Here is a 17,891-nt window from a genome sequence, read left to right as displayed (position 1 = left end):
TGAGTAGTGTTGGTATTTCCATTGATACACTCATCACTCATTTATTGAACCTTTCTTTTTCAAATTCTGTTAACCCATCATTTTCAAATTCTCCATTATTATTATTTATTTTTTCAATTGATTGCATCATTTAATATATTTTTTAAAACTAATTTTATATATCAATAGTTCAAATCAGCTCAACCAATAAAATTTAAACAAGAGAAAGAAATAAGAAACTACTATAAAAAATTTAAAAAAAAATTACAATGAGCTTATCTGATATTTGACATAATTACAAATACTCATTATTATTTGAAAATTTATTAATATCCCGTTGATTTTAACGATCGTCTAACAATTAATCCAATTCATAAGTCTTTTTTAAGTTTTCATCTAATTTTCATGGTGCACAGTAAAAATAAAATTATGGACTATAAATTATAATTTTATTTATTTCTTAAAATTTTCACGTACTAAGTGGATAATTTTCTTTGACAATGTTTCAAATTTCCATGCATATCGTTCGTAGATACAATAAAGGTAAAGTTGGTAATTTCATATATATATTCAAGAACTACATAATTTCATCAAACATTACGTCATATTTATAATTTTTTAAGTAACGTTAGGATATTCATAATTATGTTAAACTTTAAAAAAGTCCCAAAAATAAACATACAGTAACATCCATAAAACTTGTATCCTTATTATTTTTTTTATATTAGTTTTTTATTTTTTCTGTCGTTTAAATGTATTTGTTGATTTTTTTTTTTATATTTTATAAACTGTGAATATACATTTTGAATTTTCTGTTATAGCTTTGTATTTTTTACTGACGAACTCATTTACTGAAAAAATTCCAAACTTTTTACCATTCATTTTCAATTTTTCTATTATTATTATTATTATTATTTTTTCCTTCCATAAATTGAGCGATAGAATTCTATACTAATAAGCACATGTCATAAATGCATGTCATTTATATGTATTAATTAATAATATTGCACGTTATATTTAATTGAATTTTCTATTTCAGATATTACTATAATTTTATTTTATTTAATATACATGTATAAAATATTTATTTAAAACAATAGATCATGTTATTTTTGTAACGTAAAGAATACATGTTAAATAAAAAAAATGCGATTTACCCTCATGTGATATGAAAAACGAACGAAAAAATCTTATAAAAAATAAAAATAGCAAATTATCCCCTGGGCTACATTTCAATTGAAAATTTTGAATCGAGTATAATTACATTATCACCAATATGCTAATCAATAATTACTATTAAAGTAGAACGATAACTATTATTAAAATAGAATAATAATTCACATGTTGGTACGATTTGGACCGGTCATGGAGTCATACCTTCATCAAGTAAATTAAACCTCATTGGAACTCCCATTACGTTTCGCATAATTTCAAGAATAAATTATAATGGATTTTCTTGAAATTTATTATAATTGTAAACAGCTCATCGTTATTTGAAAAATTATAAACACTCCCCTGAAATTAACGGTCATCTAACAAACTCTCCTTTGTGTCAGCCCATTATATGGGATATTTGTTATATGACAGTGAAATCTATGGAGGGATTTGTAATTTTTCAAACAACGAAGGGGTATTTAAAATTATGACAAACTTCATATGAGCCCTTTATAATATACTGTAATTACAAATACTTCATCGTTGTTGGAAAATTACAAATACTCCTCTTAATTTTACCATCCGTCTAACAACAAATCCATTCTGTTAATCCATGTTATGTTTCCATTTATTTTTTTTAGTGAGCTGATTACAATATCTTTTTGAATTATAAATTGTAATTTAATATATTTTCTAGAACTTTTAAAAATACTTTAATGAACTAATGCACCATATAAATTATTTACTTTATTTTCCTTTATATTTTTTAAAATATTTAAAAAATATTAATAAGGATAAATTAGTAATTTATACCTCACTGTCTAAAGATTATATATTATTTTTTATTTAAAAAAATATTTACGTAAAACGTGATAAGAGGAAACTGAAATTTACCCTTTTTAAAGAGAGAAGTGTTAGTGTAAATTGTAAAATAATAATGGGAAAGAATGATGATTTGAAGGGATAGGATTCTCTTCTTTTAATGTGTCATGTGTGTGATGTGCCAATTACTTATCACGAGGACTAAGTAGTGATTAGGATTCCCACCATTTAATAATTAATATAGAGATTTTTACACTTTTATTCCCCAAAGTTTGAATTAATTATATGTAAATTTTATATGATTTGGAAAATTATATCGAACACTTTTGAGGTTTGTTTACGTTTAATAAATAAGTTCATTCGTTAATCAAAATTCACCGAACTTATTGATATTAAGAAATCATAAAAAAAATTTATATTTATCCTCGATTAACTTATTACTGACTTATAGCAGGTCAAATAAATCTGTTTATGATCAAATTACGCTCATATGTCTCTACGCATTAATGCATGTGAGAGAGTATATCTTTATCGTTATAAGGGTAGTTTAGTTCGAAACAAAATTGTTCAACCTGTTATAAGTCAGTTTTAAGTCAATCAAAGGTAAATATCAATTTTTCATTAAGATTTTTTGTTAATATCAGCAAATTTAGTGAATTTTGATTAATGGAGAAACTTGTTTGTTAGACGGATGCAAACCTCAAGGGTACTAGATGTAATTTCCCAAACTATATAGGATTTATATATAATTACATCAAACATCAGGGGAGAGAGTGTGATTATCCATTTAATATATGTTAGATAAAATAAAATTTGTACATGATTCTCCATCACTTCCATTTATTTTATTCTATCTAATGATATGATATGATATGATGTTTCCATAATTATTTATTTTTATTTTGAAATTATAACATAATTATGTTTACACTAATTATGCATTAATGGCAATTTGAGAATCACCAATGTCTAATCTTCAAGATTAATTAATCTTCTATAAATATATGGTCCAAATGATTTTTTTTTTCATTTTCTTATTCATATAAATAATGGGGGATATATATAATTATTATATATTTCAAATGACTCCATATTGAATAGGGATGATTCCACTCCTCTTATTAAGTGTAAATATATGTACGCCTCCCCTGTAGTTTAAAAAATTATATTTAGTACCTGCGACGTTTGCTTTCGTCTAACAAATAGGTCCCCAATCGTTAGTCAAAATTTACTGAATTTATTGATATTAATAAAAAAACTGAATAAAAATCGATATTTGCTTGGAATTGACTTATTACTGACTTATTACAAGTCAAACAAATATTTTTGACTACCTTGCCCTTGTGACAGTGAAAACATACGTTTTTACTTGTATTAACATATGAAATGTATAAAAATAATTAATTTGGTCATAAAAGTATTTTTTTGACTTACAATAAATCAATAATAAGTCGATTGAGGGCAAGTATGAATTTTTATCCGATTCTTTTTTTTAATATCATTAAATTTGGTGAATTTTGACTAACGAAAAGACTTATTTGCTAGAAGAGAAACAAATTTCAGGGTACTAGATATAATTTTTTAAACAACAAAAAGTTTACGTATAACTACACCAAATCTCAAAAAAAAAAAAAAAATGAGCATAATTATATTAAATAAATTGATTTGAAATCCATCAATACTCTAGAAAATACATTTCAAAACGAGGGTCGAAGAATTTCAAATCATTTGTAATTCATTGTTGTTAGGCACTTGAAATCTCCCACTTCAAAATTACAAATCCAAACACAGTAGATAGTAATCATCAACAGGTATAATAATTACCAATTAACAATGAGTAACAATTTAAAATAAATTAATGACTATTATAAAAATAAAATAAAATATATTTTGATGCTTGCTTAGGCTTCATTATTGTTATATTATTAATTAAATAATTGGGCATGTGAAGGTGGGTGAATTAATTAGCCAAGAGTGGCATAAAATATAGCAGCATGCAATTATATCCAAAATAAAGCATCCAAGTACGAAATATTAATTTAAGTTTTTAGCCATAATAATTGAGCTATTATAGTTCCATATAAATACGGTCCTTTCATCAATATTGTTCCTCCTATAAACTACGAGCTACAATACCCAATTTTTTTAATAAGGACTACGACTACAGTAGATGACGTAATAATTATCACTATCCTCGTGTTTTCGGTTTCAAATTATCAAATTAGTCCTCGTAAATCTATATTTGCCTTTGAATCGTAATTAAAACTATAATTTCAGGAGGTGTAGCTGTAATTTTACAAAAAAAAAAAAAATGATGTTTGCGTATTTTGACCTATCATAAGGGGATGTAAATGTAATTTGCCCAAAATTTAATCTGTAAAGTTGTGGTGGTTAATTTTTTTGCCTTTTCTCCCCTCTAATTTTTTTTTGGGTAAATATTTCATTAATAAAATAAGATCGTACAGTACAACAATACTCAACTGGTGGTTTCTCTCTCGACAGGCCAAGGGATACGTCATAATCTATATAGCGCGCATGAACTAACAGAACTAGATAAATTAACACTGATAATCCTCTGTCTAATATCTTCCACAATAATGGTGGTTATTATATTCGGTGGTCGCTCCGTATGTTCAAAGCGTCTCAAATTTCGTTCCCTCCAAATGTGGTAAATGCAAACAGCCAGAAAAGTATAATTTTTTCCCCCTCAAATTATAGTTTCAATAATTGCCTAAATTTGAGTATGATGGATTTCTGGTAAAAAGCTATAAAACTGGAAAAAGGAAAAACAATTAGGTGGCTGAATGTTGTCAATTACTACTAATTATAATAATCATTAAGTTTATAAAGATAAATGATTGAAGAACGTGGATTAATGTTCAAAGTTGGTTAAACAATTAATAAAACGCGTTTCCATATATCAACTTTTTCACTACTTTTTTGTGCTTCTAGAGATAGTACTGCATTATGATTTTCCACCTAACAATGCGACTTTATTTCACTTTTTTTTTTTTAAAAAAAAGATAAATTACATCAAGCATTCTTAATTTGACATAGTTATAAATATCTATTATTATTAAAAAATTATCAAGACTTTTTTTATTTTAACAGCTATTTAACAACTAGCGCAATCTGTTAGCTTCCATTAAGTTTCCATCATTTTTTTTTGTGGCGAATTGATCAAAATTTTCTTACAGATGATGAATTATAATTTTATTTATTTTGTAAATCTTTTGAACTTTTTTTTTGTAAATTAAGTGGATATATTTTTTTATATATAATTTTTCAAAAAATTTCATCTACTTCGTCCGACTTTTTTATGAATTTTTATTTTTTTCTAAAAAATAAAAAATTACAATAAGGACATAGTTGATAATTTCAAATATTTATCCAAGTATATATAATCTCATCAAATATCAAGAAAATATTTGTATTTTTTTCAAATAATAAGAAAAAATCCATAATAAAGCAAAATTTTAGGAGAGCTCGTTACAATTATTTTTTATTTTAGAAAAAAAAAGAAACTTGGTTAGGCAAAAGTTATACTATGCAAGTAAAAATTATTTTCCATAGTATACCTTTTATTTTTGTTAATAATTAATAAGTAAATTGTTTTAAGCTTATACAATTATAAATTTATTCGAGTATCATAAATGTAGGTATATGATGCCCCTTAAAATTATTAAGTCAAATTCACAAGTTAGGAATACCAGCACAACTGTTCATCAGCAAGACAGATAAAACCCACCAACAGGATGGACCATAGGCTTACCTGCTACTTTACTAGACTTGCAAGCCCAAGAGATAGATTCATATCAGCTGGCCACGTCATTATATAGCTAGGTGGACACGTCATACAAGTTGCTAACACATTTGCATACATCACTCTAAAATATATCCAAGTGGTTCAGGTAAAACGGTGATAAATGAGCTAGAAAATTTATAAACAACCAACTCTCGGGACAGGATTCAGTCCAACTCACCTATCTCAGTCAATGCTTATCCAAATCACAAACGGTTTGTTTTTTATAATAGCTAATTTAAATGGCTTTCTAAAACCGTATGGAACTTCACAATCAGCTCCCTATCCTGATTTGCACATGTCTATAAATAAAGGCTTTGTGCAGTCTTTTGGCCATTCTCAATCACTCAATTTCTTACATTATTCTCTCTCGATTTTTAAGCTTATTATTTGCACTCCGTACAAACATTCATCATACTTAATCATATCTCACAATTACTCTCACTTCAAAATTTTCTTTTTATTTCTTCTTTAATCCGTTATTTGCTTAAGTATCAGAGTGTTAACCTCTATTTTGCAGGATTAGTCACCAATAATCTTAGAATTTCACAAAAGATCCTTCAACCCTTGTGGTATAGCTAAGTTCTGGTACGCATCAATATATATTTATTTTATAATAATTTTTACTTATTTACTCTATTTGGATATATTTTTTAATCTAAAATAATTAAAGTAGCAATCAATTTTTAATATTTTTAAATAACAACAAACACTGTAATGAATCGTAATATCACATGCGATGACGAAATACCAAAAGAGAAAAATGGGCTCCCGATTCATAATAAATAAAATAGTTAGATAGCTGCAATATACTAACTTTTTTCTTTTTTATAAAATAAAAAAAATATAATAATCATTCGTACACTCAATACATAAAGCACCAAACTACAACAATATGGATTACTTGATTATAAAATAAACTTAAAAAAAAATAAAAATTTGGGGAAGAAGACAATGTGCAAGATCCAAATGAAAACATGTGTCTCTAAGTACAAAAGTTGATTGATGATTTGATGTGGAAAAGAGAACTACCAATCATTGCAAAAAGATGAGAGGAATTTTTGAAATTTTGGTTCTGGTTCTTTGCTATTTGTATCATTAAAATGACATAAAAAATAATTTTCAAATTATTTTGTACAATATGTTTGGATGTAATATAAAATATATTGATTATAATTCATTCCATATGCTCAAAAAGTATGTTTTTTTAATAAAAAATTTATCGATCGTGCTCCGTAACCTAATTGTTTTCAGTATTTCAGCCTCTAAAACATGAAACACCAGTAATATATATATTTTTTAATTTTTTAGAATAATGCTTGTCAATTTTAAGTGATTATAAAAAAAAAATTCAATCTTATATTATAATTATTGTTGTTATTATTATTAGTATTATTATTTTATAGAAATAATTAGTGCATACATCAAAGTCTAATAGAATACATCAATAATTCTAAATCAGAAATCCAAATAGATAAACGAGAAAGTTAATATAGAAATAGATTTTAGGAATAAAATAAAATTATTAATAGTATTTAGATAAAATTATTAGTATGATTACACATTTATAATTAGAGTTTCTTCACTTAATTTATCTATTTCCTATATAAAAATTTGTTTTTCTTATAATTGTAAGCTTATGAAGAAATTTTAATTGCACATATATTAATTATTGAATAATTATTTTCTCATAAAAATTAAATTTGATTTATTCTTCATCAAGGTGTTGTTCATTAATCTTTGCATGTGCATTTAATATTAGTAGGCCATGTGAGAACAAAGCCATTATATTTAATTAGATTCCCAAATATATATATATATATATATATCTCGAATAATATTTTATTTTAATTTATGTCTGATTATCACATGCTGATCAAGTCCAAAACTTGATTTTTTTAGAAAAAATATATGAATAATATTAAGGGTAAAAATTACATTGTTGTGGTGTAAAGTCAAAATACACAAATATCACCGTCCGTTTGCAAAATTATAGCCACATCCGTAAGGTTATAGTTGTAATTATAACTACACTCTGTATTCAAATGCAAAACTTACACAAATATCTCCTGAAAATATCGCACTAACAACCCTCAAAGAGTACAGTTATTATAATTATTATTATTATTTTCTGAACTTTTTTTTTAAATATGACTCTCCACGTCAGTATATTTAAATATAAAAAACCAATTAATATATTAATAATTTCAATTCAAATGCTATATATATTCAAATAAAAAACAAAGAATAATAATAAACCACTATAGTCTACTAGAACTACTCCTTCACACCTATAAATTTTATATTTTACTTTATCCAAAATGTGAATATTGGGAAAATTGTAAGTAATGTAATTATTTGATTTTTTTAAATTTCAGATATAATTTTTGCATAAAAGTGTTAAAAAAAATTCCGAATATTGATTCGTAAATATCAAAACTCTAATAATAATTAAAAAAGGTGCCTATTTTTTTAAAAAAAAAAAAACAAAGTGTCTATCATGAGTCAAGATAGATTTCAATCACCGTAATTATTGTAAATATATTTATAAATTATATACCAACAAATTATATAATATTCTATTCAAGGATAACAGACGGAACGGATCTTTGACATTTTTCAAATAATATTTATGAATATATTTAATTTATTATAATTACTTTTATTTAATACATATGTTTACCATTGCCACCTTCGTTAAGAGATCATATAATTCTTTTTTCAAAAAAAAAAAAATTACATTTTGAGCTTTACTTTTTGGGGCTTTTGTACGTTTTAATGGGGTTGAACTCTAAATACCTGAAACAATTGGGGTTTAATGCAATTTATTTGTGGGCTTGAATTAAATATGCAATAGAAATTCTATAAGAAATTTTTATTTTTATTTTAAATTTGATCAAAATTAGACATGACAGTTAAGTTAGTTAAGTAACGAGGACGTTAAATGTTCTTGAGCGCCATCAGCAGCAGTCTCATGCCACAATTCTCTTCCCACCTTAGCAGAGTAGTGTTGCGAGTATCCAACATTCTCCAACTCCAGCAATTCCATGCGCAGCTCATTCAACATGCCCTCCACCGCCATGATTACTGGGTGGCGCGTCTCATTGCGTTCTGTACGCACTTCCACGCTCCGTCGGACTATATCTGCCGCATTTTCGACTCAATCCACCAACCCGGCGTCATGGTCTTCACCAACATGCTCAGGTATTACTCCAAATGCGGCGGGAATAATGAGATATTGATGCTCTTTGAGGAAATGCAGAATTGCGGTTTAAAGCCTGATGCTTGTGTGTACCCTGTAGTGATTAAAGCGGCGGGGAATGGCGGGGTTTTGTTCCATTCCCAGTTTGTTAAAATGGGACTTGATTCCGGTAAGTATATACGGAATGCGTTATTAAATGCGTATGGGAAGTATGGGCCTATTGAGGCGGGGCGACTGTTGTTTGATGAAATGACTGAGAGGAGTGTTGCGGATTGGAATGCGATTATTTCGGGGTATTGGAACTGGGGATGTGAAGGTGAGGCTAAGAGGTTGTTTGATCTGATGCCGGATAAGAATGTGATTACTTGGACCACTATGGTTAGTGGGTACTCAAAGATGAAAGACTTGGAGAATGCCAGGAGCTATTTTGATCGGATGCCAGAGAAGAGTGTGGTTTCGTGGAATGCGATGCTCTCAGGCTTTGCACAGAATGGATTTTCCGAGGAGGCTTTAAGTTTGTTCAATGAGATGGTGAGTACTGGGGTTACCCCGGACGAGACGACTTTGGTTACTGTTATTTCTTCATGTTCATCGTGTGGTGATCCTGCACTTGCAGAATCGGTCGTGAAGACGCTGGGTGACAGGGGAGTTTGCTTGAATCCGTTCGCCAAGACTGCGCTTCTTGACTTGTATGCCAAGTGTGGGCGCCTTGAGATGGCTCGAAAGATATTTAATGAGCTTGGGGTGTATAGAAGTTCAGTCACTTGGAATTCTATGATTTCAGCTTACATGAGGACCGGGGACATACCTGCAGCAAACGAACTCTTTGATCAGATGCCCAAAAAGAATGTTGTGTCATGGAACTCAATGATTGCTGGTTATGCACAAAATGGACAATCATCACTAGCTATTGAACTCTTCAAGGAAATGATAAATGAGCACATAATGCCAGACGAAGTGACGATGGTGAGTGTAATTTCAGCCTGTGGTCATCTTGGGGCACTGGAGTTGGGCAATTGGGTTGTGAACTTCATTAATGCACACCATATAAACTTGAGCTTGTCAGGGCAGAATTCTCTGATTTTTATGTATTCTAGATGTGGAAGCATGAATGAAGCTAAGCTGATCTTTGATGAAATGGAGACAAGAGATGTGGTATCCCACAATGCTTTGATCACAGGTTTTGCAGCTCATGGAAATGGCGTTGAAGCCCTCAAGCTTATGCAGAAAATGAAAGATGAAGGCATTGAACCAGATCGAATATCCTATATTGGCATTCTGACGGCATGTAGCCATTCGGGAATGTTGGAAGAGGGCAGAAAGGTCTTTGAATCTATAAACGCTCCAGATATAGACCATTATGCGTGCATAGTAGATTTGCTCGGACGGGTGGGAAAGCTCGATGAAGCAAGAAAAGTGGTCGAAGCAATGCCGGTGAGCCCACATGCACAAGTATATGGTTCTCTTCTAAATGCTTGCCGAATACACAAAAGAGTCGACCTTGGGGAGTTTGCTGCAAACAAGCTCTTTGAGCTTGAACCGGAGAATTCAGGGAACTACATTTTGCTTTCTAACATGTATGCATCTGCAGGAAAGTGGAAAGAGGTCGATAGAATCAGGGAGTTGATGAAAACAAGAGGGCTAATGAAGACAACTGGATGGAGCTGGGTGGAGTATGATAGGAAGATTCACAAATTTATAGTAGGTGATCGTTCACACGAACAATCAGATGAAATCTATCATACATTGGCAGAACTGAAAAGGAAAATGAAGGCTGCAGGGTATATAGCTGATAAAAGCAATGTGTTGAGAGATGTTGAGGATGAGGATAAGGAAGAGATGGTGGGAACTCATAGTGAGAGATTGGCCGTTGCTTTCTGCCTTCTTGTTAGCGAACAGGGAACTGTTATAAGGGTGGTGAAGAACTTGAGGATTTGTTGGGATTGCCATACTGCCATCAAGATGATTTCAAAGCTGGAGAAGAGAGAGATTATTGTGAGGGATAACAACAGATTTCATCATTTCAAGGATAACAAGTGCTCATGCAATGACTTTTGGTAGTGTGAGATCATTGCCCGTTATGATTGATAAACCACATGAGAAGTGACTCCAAGAGCTAAGAAATCTGTAGCTGTACCTTTGTGGGACTTTTTCTCTTGTACCAAGAGCAGGGTTTCTTTGAGATCAACAAACAAGAATATCACTGGACCCAATACATTATTAATCATACCAATTTCAGAAACACAATGTTTCTAGCTTCAGAAATTATTCAAATAAACTTGAACAATAAAATGTTCAACCTAATTCAATTTGTTTGCATCCCTATTTACAAAGATGATCAATGAGCTTACCTTGATGTAGCAGAGACATTACCAGTAAAGAAGACGCAATTATACAGGAATAGAGGTAAATGTAGGACGACAAACATGAATTGGTATAAAAAAATTCAAATATACATACTGCAGGACACTGCTTTAGCAGAAAAGCGAGTTTGCTGTCCCAACGATGCAGTTTAACAATATGAAAATTGAGGAGAAATATAAAAGGGAAATGTCTTTCCATAATCCCACTCTAAGATAGAAGCACGACACTTTCCATAAACATTCCTAAAGTACAATCCAGAAGCATATTTGAGAAACAGGGATCCAGAAGTTCAAAAGGATTGATATCCCCATCAGCAGACATTCTAATTTATAAACTAACACAGGCCAGTGACTTTGCCTTTTCTCCAACTTTTGACACGTTAAACACTAACAATTCTACCCTGAACTGATTGTCTTTGATCCTCAAGTTCCAATTCGGTAGATTAAACTCTAGCCCTCTTGCTACTGCAACTAGGGCATTTGTACTGCTTGATATGTTCAGCTTTCGCAGGTGTTATCTTCACACATTTCCCATGGAACCATCTTTCGCACACATCACAGCAAATCCAGAATTCATCATTGGCGTAATTGTCTCCGCAAGCACCGCAAAGCGTCGCTCCCTGTTCATCATCTTCTTCTTCTTCCTCTCCGCTCTCATCCTCATCCTTTGTTGCAGACGGCTTAACTCCTTTGGACTGGGACTCAGGTTGTCGAGATGGCTAAGAGGAGCAAACGAACAGATAAAGGGTCATATTGAAGCATACAAGAAAGCAGGTGCATGCAGCCAAAAAAGTAAGTCGCATAAACTGGTACTTACCATTCTGCCACTCGATTTGTTCTTGCTGCTGTTATTTTGGGCAGCAGCCTGTTCCTTTGCCTGCTTAACAGCTCCCGTCACAACTTCAAATACGGTTGGTAGCTCATTAATCATCTGGAAAAGCCTCTTCCTGTGCCAGACAAATTTCCAACCACTATAAGAATCAATGATAGTTTTAAAGAGACTGTAAAATCATGAAAGAGCAATATTCTCCAGGAAAAAAATTGCAAGCAAACAGCAAAAAACTTTTCTATGTGCAGATTACACGCTACGGAAATTAAATTTTGCAGCCATTTGGTCAAAAGAACATCCAGAAAAGGAAAGAAAGAGCCAGTATAATAAAAGAGAGGTAAATTGGACCAAGATTCATTTTCTGTCATATCAAACAACAAAAAACCAATACAAAGTAAAACAAGAAAAGCAATTCATGGAGCCTATATTACCAAAACCAAACTTCCAAAATGTCAGTAATACACAATTAATTATCAGAGCCCAGAACATAATTAGGCATCAATTTGAGCATCCATTTAAATTGGCAGTGTATCCCCACTAGAATATGGCAGTAGCGACATATGCATGAACATATCAATTTATACACAGGTCGAAGAAAGTAATTGAAGAGTCATGATAAATAGCATATACACCTGAGGTATAGATATATAATGAATAGCACAAAGATTGACATGTTAGCAAGTGAACAAGGTATACACCCTCTACTCTAGTTCAATACACTTCACAAGGTCAAGGAATAGACAAGTTGGGATTTGCCTTTATGCCACCCTTAACAACTGAAAGAAAGATTTCATGCTTTTAACACGAAAAACTTTGAAAACAAAAGGGTAACAAATAAATTACATGTAAAAGAAACCAGCCAATATTTTTCGATGACAGAAAAAAGATAGCTGATGGAACCAAGAACAATCTTGTGCCAGTCATTCTCGGGGAAAAAAAGATACCACCACTATCTGATTTTGTCAAATCCAAAGTAGAAATTTTTTGTGCTCCGGTTGTGCTTATAATTGATAACGTAATACATTAAGTTCCTCTTCCAAATCACAGAATTGAAATGGTTATTGCTCTCAGGTAGCTGGTCATTACAGCTGAAATAGAGGTCGTAAGCCAAGATGTGCAAAATTTGTTTCTTAACGATATTGAGAAACCACTAAATAAGTTTACCAAAAGAAGCTTCTTTGCAAACATTTACCTTTCACTTTTACCAAATCCAAATCGTGCACCAAAGTAGAACGAAACAGAAAGCAGCCATGAATCACTGTGAACTGCAACAAGAGATAACCAGTCCTTGTCTTGCATACCATCCCTCGCAAAGTTTATTCCAAGTGCTGGCTCAGGTAGTTCAGGTGGCACCTCCTCAACAGGCAGGTTAACTTCCCATGTCTCATTTGGAAGCCCATATAGACAGAGGTTCTCCTTCTCTGCAAGACATCAACAAATACAGACATACTCAGCTCCTTGCAGTTTAACTAAATTCATTTGCTGTGTACTTCTATATCATACTAACCATGAAATTTTAGAAAAGCTTAATCAGATTGAATGATAATACGAAGTTCCTTTTATGTATCACAAAAAGTTGTAAACAGGATAATATTTAGTCTTCCAGGAAAATGAGTTACAATTACCAGTAGAAGATTACATGCCATCAGGAGCCATCTCTTTCTAGCTTTTTCCTTTCTTTTTTTTTTTTGGCACGATGTGCAATCACACAACACAGTGACAAATAAAATACCAGAATTTTCATTGGATAATTGACAAGCGAACATTAATAGATGTATTCCAATATATGGAACCAGATGGAAAATATAACAGGAAATAACATAGAATGGAGCATAAAGTCACACATACGCCAAACTAAGAATCAGGTAGTAAGTAAATGAGAAAGAATATACCAATACCATCATAACATTAATTTGACATTTAATATCAATTATCAACAAATTCAAAGACTCGCTGTCTCATACGTGTAGCGGAAAAGGTCACCATCATTGATTCACTGAGATGCTGCCAACTCTACCTTGCAGCATTAAATATCTAAAGCAATCACATGAAGTAACTGTTTTGCCACAACTCACAAGACAAAAAAGAAAAACAGAGCATTGGAAATAACTGATCTGCCACAACTCACAAATTGAAAAAGAATGCATAGCAGCTTAGAGTTTTGAAGTCAACAGCTTAATATTGGAACATCATGCTCCAGATATAGCCTATACAAGTATCTTTCCGATATAAACAATTTTGCGTATACAAGGACCACAAAAACCACCAACTCGCTAAGTTCACCCATTAACTGGAAAGAGGTTTGGCACAGTGTAGTCAATGGCGTGCCGTGGCGCGCGCCATGAGAGGCGCAGTCCTCGCGCCGTACGGCACCCATGGCGCGAGCCTTCTCTATGGCGTCGCCATAGCGCGTGCCATAACGAAGAGGGCCTGGGCGGCCTAGCTGCTGGCTGGGCTGCCCAGGCCCATGAATTAAAAAAAAAAAAAGAAACCTAAATATAAAAGGAATTTTGCAAATTAAGTACTTTGCATGCATGGGTAACTTTCATTCTTGACTCTTCTTTATTTGGTTCTCTCTTCTTCCTCTGCCAACGCATCTTCTTCTCTTCCATTGAGAGAGTGACTTTTTTTCTAAATTCATGAAGTGTAAATCTTTAGCGTGTACGGCAGTACAAGCTCTAATTTTGCCGATTGAATCATTGAAATTGATGTGATTTTATTAATCTTTGAGTGCTTTAGTTGTTCTGTTAGTGTTTTCTTTTTGGGATGATTAATTACAGTATTTTATTGTATGTTTATGTTGGTATTCAGAATTTACAGCTTAAAGTCTTAACTTTCTTACTATAAAGCTGTACTTTAGGACTTTCGCTATCCTTCAATGGTTCAACATTGGTCGTTTTAATTATATAAAGTCTTGTTATGTTGAATTTGTTGTTTTATATGTCTTATTTAACTCCTTATACATTAATCTAGTCAAAATAATACCAATTATATAAATATATAGATTCTTATGTTTGTGCCATCGTTCGAAAAGGCGCGCGCCGCACCGTGCGCCATGGCTCCAGGAGCCCTTGGCGCCATTGTGCGCCATGCGCCACTGACTACTATGGTTTGGCATGAAATCTTCTGCAGCAAAACAAGCATATTAGGTCAAGTTCTGTGTCTGGCAACAAAATTCAAAAACCAAGGTGCAGTTTCACAACTCGGCATGACAAGGATCAAAAAGACACTTCAGACAGCTGCAGCGAGAAAAATCAAGCAACGCCTACTTATGGGTACCAATTACCAAACATATAATATGGCACACCGCTACCATGCTAACCGTATCAAGTTCCTTATTAATTTCAATGCTGTTACCTACCAGCTTAAGAGGTTGACTTGACCTAATTACAATGAAAACGAACTACGGTTGCTTTAGGCATTGTAAAGAGGTGTAGTCATAGATACCAATCTAATCAGAAAGCTATGTCCTGAAGAAAAAGTTGCTGGGCCCTCGGCAATGATATGCTCACTCCTGAACGACCAATTAATCAAACTTCATTCCAAATGGAAAAAACTCTGATTCAATGGCTGAACAGTGCAAAATTTCAAAAGCAATTAAAATAATTTAATCTGTCCAAACAGTTATCAAAGGCTTTATCTAAGATTCTAACTCCTTCAAAACTGAGCAGAGAGACACAAGAGTCAGCACATTCCATAAATGAATTCTTGTTCGCATTAGCAAAGCCAAAGGATACAACCAGAATTAGAACCCAACAGAATAAAACACATGGATTAATCAACATAAATATTAGGTTTCCACCGACAGAAAGAAGCTAAACGGGAAATTATACTACTTAGATAAAAACTACTATACCGACGGCCCAGCATAGCCAGAAAGCACAACTTTATAAATTAATTTCTGCCATTAATGTTCTACATGCACAACAACTTCCAAATATAAGACAGTTATGCGCCGAACAAAGTCAGGCACACGTGAAAAGAGTCCCACCGGTCAAAGTTACAAATAATGACGTACCAAACTTACAAAAGAAAACAGAAAAACAAAACTCACCGGGATCACACTGCTGGTAAAATTTCTCGACATCTGCAAAGACCACAACAGAATACAATTAGAATAAATTAAACCATGAATTCCACTGAGCAACTGAACTTATCCAACAGAACTTCTCACACATTCACACACAGCCACAAACAAATGTAACACATCCGCACACGTATAACCCCACGAAATTCATGCAGAAACATACACATCTTACAGCAAACATAAAAGGCGCCTATTAACTAATAAGTAACGAGGTTCAAGGTATTTTTTCTTTAAAAAGAAAAAAGAAACGAAATTTCAACGAGAAACAGAGAATTCAACGGAACAAAAAATACCAGTTGTAAGAGCTTTGATGAGGCCAGCTCTACGGCCCTTGAAATCGTTGAAGACCTCCTCCACGGTTCTCGGTATCGGATGCGGAGTCCCCTCCATTTCCAATGTTTTCAACACCAATTCAGAAAACCCACAGAAGCAACCCCAAGAATCGGACCGGTTCCGCAGCACAACCAAAAAAAGAACAAACAGGGACTGACCGAATTAGGGTTCTATTCAAGAGCTAGGGTTTCTTCTCCAGGATTCACCAAATAAAAACTTCAAATTAACACGCATAAATAATCAAATTTGAATATGGGTTTGAGTGGGTGTGTGTTGCCTTTGTGAATATATGTTTGAGTGCAAACAAAATTCTGAGGGGAGAGAGAAAGCAAAAATGGAGTGAGGAGAAGAGAGAGAGAGAGAGGAGAGAGAGAGGAAACAGCGGGAATGAAAATGGGTGAATGGCTGAATGAGGGTTTTAGTACTGAATTTTTCTTTTTTTTTTTCTTAATTAAAATTTACTTTATTACAATATTTTGATGATTTAGTTGGCGGAGGAATTCTATTGTCTGGTCAATACTTGGCCTTTTTCTTGAACACGTGGCACTTTCTGGTTGGACTGGATATGAATTTATGTGGACCCACTATGATGTCAACTTTCTATTTTATACATTTTTTATTTTCTTGATAATTTTAAGAAAAATATTAAGATAAACTACAACAGCCTATAAATTATAAATATGTCTATTAAATAATAAATTGTTTAATAAATATTCTTTCGCGTTTATTATATGAGTATTTATTGGACGATTATTAATTTTAGAGAGTATTCTAAATAATAGAAAAAATATTATAATTATGACAATGACAAACTTTGGAAGAGTTCATTGTAATATATCCAAATTAAAAAACTAATATCAACTAAATTTTAAAGCTAGGGACTACTGATGAAGTTCAGTTGACGAAATTAAAATCTCATGATTCAAATTCCATTGGCAATTAAAAAAAAAATTGATATTTTTTTTATAGAAATAGGGTAATTATAACTATATCCTTACCGAAATCTTTTAAAAATAAAAAAATATATAAAAAATTTGAGGGTGAGTAAAATATATCATCTATGGGAAATAATCCATATAAATATTTTAGAAAATTCTATAATTATATGTCATAATTTAAAATGGCATTTTGATCAATTCACTATAAAAACTTGATGAAAACGTCACGAATGTTAATGCAATGGGCTTGTTATTAGATAGACATTAAAATCAAGGGGTTGTCTGTAATTTTTCTGATAATTAATAATATTCGTAATTATGACAAATTTAAGAGAAGTGAAAAGTCATTTTAATTTAATTGAAATAATAATAAAAAGTTGA

The 17,891-nt window shown here is 31.8% G+C and overlaps 2 protein-coding genes across 2 annotated transcripts; one reads left to right on the top strand and one right to left on the bottom strand.

Moving 5' to 3' along the window:
* On the top strand, window positions 8,678–11,218 carry LOC105172494 (pentatricopeptide repeat-containing protein At1g14470). Its single transcript, XM_011093942.2, has one exon. It carries the CDS (start codon window positions 8,703–8,705, stop codon window positions 11,019–11,021), a length of 2,319 nt encoding a protein of 772 aa, XP_011092244.1. The 5' UTR covers window positions 8,678–8,702; the 3' UTR covers window positions 11,022–11,218.
* On the bottom strand, window positions 11,368–16,976 carry LOC105172492 (PHD finger protein Alfin1). The gene is made up of 5 exons (XM_011093941.2): window positions 16,533–16,976; window positions 16,207–16,239; window positions 13,345–13,573; window positions 12,141–12,270; window positions 11,368–12,042 (listed from the first exon to the last, which is right to left on the bottom strand). The coding sequence occupies exons 1-5, from the start codon at window positions 16,627–16,629 to the stop codon at window positions 11,767–11,769; spliced, it is 765 nt and encodes a 254-aa protein (XP_011092243.1). The 5' UTR covers window positions 16,630–16,976; the 3' UTR covers window positions 11,368–11,766.

This window comes from Sesamum indicum, linkage group LG10 (genome assembly GCF_000512975.1).
Source record: "Sesamum indicum cultivar Zhongzhi No. 13 linkage group LG10, S_indicum_v1.0, whole genome shotgun sequence".
In the NCBI taxonomy this organism is placed as follows: Eukaryota; Viridiplantae; Streptophyta; class Magnoliopsida; order Lamiales; family Pedaliaceae; genus Sesamum; species Sesamum indicum.
The sequence above is the reverse complement of the archived record's forward strand: the minus strand, read 5'-3'. Positions and strand labels throughout refer to the sequence as shown.